The sequence below is a fragment of the Choloepus didactylus genome, chromosome Y, assembly GCF_015220235.1.
Source record: "Choloepus didactylus isolate mChoDid1 chromosome Y, mChoDid1.pri, whole genome shotgun sequence".
NCBI lineage: Eukaryota > Metazoa > Chordata > Mammalia > Pilosa > Megalonychidae > Choloepus > Choloepus didactylus.
In genome coordinates this window covers 39,749,582-39,752,008 of record NC_051335.1, presented here as the reverse complement: position 1 = coordinate 39,752,008, position 2,427 = coordinate 39,749,582, and the positions used below count along the sequence as shown (strand labels likewise).

General features: G+C 50.1%; 1 protein-coding gene across 1 annotated transcript; it reads left to right on the top strand.

Moving 5' to 3' along the window:
• The first annotated feature begins 498 nt into the window (after window positions 1-498).
• On the top strand, window positions 499-1,537 carry LOC119524103 (EKC/KEOPS complex subunit LAGE3-like). The gene is made up of 3 exons (XM_037822755.1): window positions 499-815; window positions 1,081-1,209; window positions 1,393-1,537. The coding sequence occupies exons 1-3, from the start codon at window positions 499-501 to the stop codon at window positions 1,535-1,537; spliced, it is 591 nt and encodes a 196-aa protein (XP_037678683.1).
• The last annotated feature ends 890 nt before the right edge of the window (window positions 1,538-2,427 follow it).

The window sequence follows — 2,427 nt, the reverse complement described above, 5'->3', positions numbered from 1 at the left end:
GCAGGGCCTGTGAGGCAGGAATGGTCACGAGCCCTCTGCCCTCACCAGGGGGCCTGTTTGGGCGGGCGCATTTGGCTGGAATCATGTGCTTAGGGGTAAAAAGCTGTGTGACGGAGCCTTGGCGTGACGGGTTTCCAAGGCCTGTGGCAGGGCCAACTTGGCAGGAACCTGGTCACGGGCCAAACAGCCTCACCAGCACCTTGTTTGCGCAGGCGCTCTGAGATGGAGCCACGTGCTAAGAAGCGCAGCTTCGCGTGGGCGTCAAGGGCTCTTCACACCAGGGCAGAGCTTGATTGGAAGGAAGGGGTCACGTGCCCCGGGGTCGTGTGCCCTACATTTGCGCTGGAAGCCTGTTTGCGCAGGCGCACTGAGATGCCGCGCTCTGCTGTGCAGTAAAGGCGAGACGCTGGTGAGAGAGCCTCAGTCCCTCGGAGGTGGTTGGAGCGGCCTCTGGTTTTCCATATGGGTTCTGAGGGGCAAGGCAGGGGATCGGCAGCTATGCGGGCTGCATACGAAGGCATAGGCGGCGCAGGGGGTGTGGTGAGTGCTGCAGAAGATCTTGGTGTCCAGGGAGGCCCCAGTGTCCAAGGTGGCCCTGGTGGTCCCAATGGCCAGGCTGGTCCGGGCGTCCCCGACATTCAGGGTGGGCCCAACGGCCAGGGTGGTCCTGGCGGACCTGGTGGTCTCCAAGGCCTCTGCGGAGGAAGAGGGGAGGGCGCCATGGCTGGAGGTGCCCCCCAGGCACCACCTGTCGCAGGGCTGGGTGAAGAAGCAGCGCCCGCGGCTGGAGGACCAGGAAGCCGGCTACTCAAGTTGTATCCTTTCCCAGGGTGTTGGCAGGGGTGGGGAGCACATACTGGAGGTAGCCTGGGGCTTTTAAGGGGACGGGCCAGGGTAGGGAGAACAAAAAGGGGAACAGAGTGCTAGGTGGGGGAGGGGCTGGTGATGTGGGACTGGGGTCAGAGGGGAATGTGAAGGCCTGAACTGATGGGAGAGGGTTGTGGGTGGGCTGATGCAGAAGCGGGCCTGAGGCCCAGGCAAAGCCAGTAGAGGATGGTTCCTTAACTCAGTCTCCCCCAGCAACCTCTCCGTGCCTTTCCGATCCCCACTGGAGGCGGAGATGGCGCGAAGGTCCCTGATCTCCGATGTCCACCACCAAGGGCAAATGGTTCAGAAGGAGCTCACCGTGACGGGCAGTGTCCTGGTTGTGTCAGTTCTGGAATGGGCCGGGTTGGAGGGTGGCAGCAGGTGCTGGGGACACATCTTGTCTGAGAAGGCAGTCATGGAAGCAGGGGGACACCTTGGTGTCAAGCCTGTGGAGGGGGCGTGGGGCACTGAGCCTAGGACAGAGTTCTCCCCTGTAACTGGATTTTCTTTGTCCCTCACTTTTAGGGGATGGACTGCCGAAGACCCCGTTGTCTTCCGAATCTCCATCAATTCCTTCCTCGACCGGCTTTCCCTGGTGATGCGGAACATTGAACGCATTGGGTTTCCGTTTCCACTAAGCCTTGGCCGGGAAAAGGGGTCTGAGGCTTAATCTTGCTTCTCTTACTTGACAGTGCCCAGGGAATGGATTTCTAGAAAAGTTGTCACTTTATTATCAGAATCTAAATTTTTGCCTGTGTTGGCCTTTGGGAGCTCGGGACCCACTTGTTTTGTTACCCTGCTGATGGAGGAGATGGGTGCTTAAATGTTACTGCAGAAAATAAAGTTGAGGTAGTATTCGTGTCTGAGTTTCTTTTCAACTACTGTGCTTCCAGATTTCCTTGTCTTTGTTTTTAGGTTGGAGGGAAGGTTCTGAGATTCAGATGTTCAAGTAATACAAGGTAATTGAATACAATTTAGGAAAAGTTAGAAAATAAAAATTGCTATTAAGCATTTTAAAAATGACACAATTGTTGTCATCAAGAATTAATTGACTAATGCTTAGTTGATTAAGTATTAACTAACATTCCAACTTTGGAATATTCTGTATTTTTAAAATATTTTCCTAGTTTTTAATTGCATTTATATTTTAAATGTTTACAATAATTATAGATTTTTGCAAGTTTAGCATTAAAATTTTTCCTGAATTCTTTTCATTTAATGTTAGCTTTTTTTCTCTGTAAGAATTGTCAAAAACATATTATTAAATGGATGCCTAAACAAATGCATTATAAGGTAATTGTTGAACATTTAAATTGTCTCTCATTTATCATAATGCATCTGAGATTCATCCAAGTCATTGCTTGTGTTAGTAATTCATTTCTTTTTGTTCCTTTTATGCAGCTGCTAGTGGGAATTTTGTCTGTGTCCAGATTTGGGTGATTGTTAATAAACTAACCAAATAGAAAAACTGGAAAAGGATAATAGCAACTAACTCATAGAGAAAATACTGATGGCCAACTTTAGCAATAACAAAATCAAATTACAATGAAATTTTTTTCT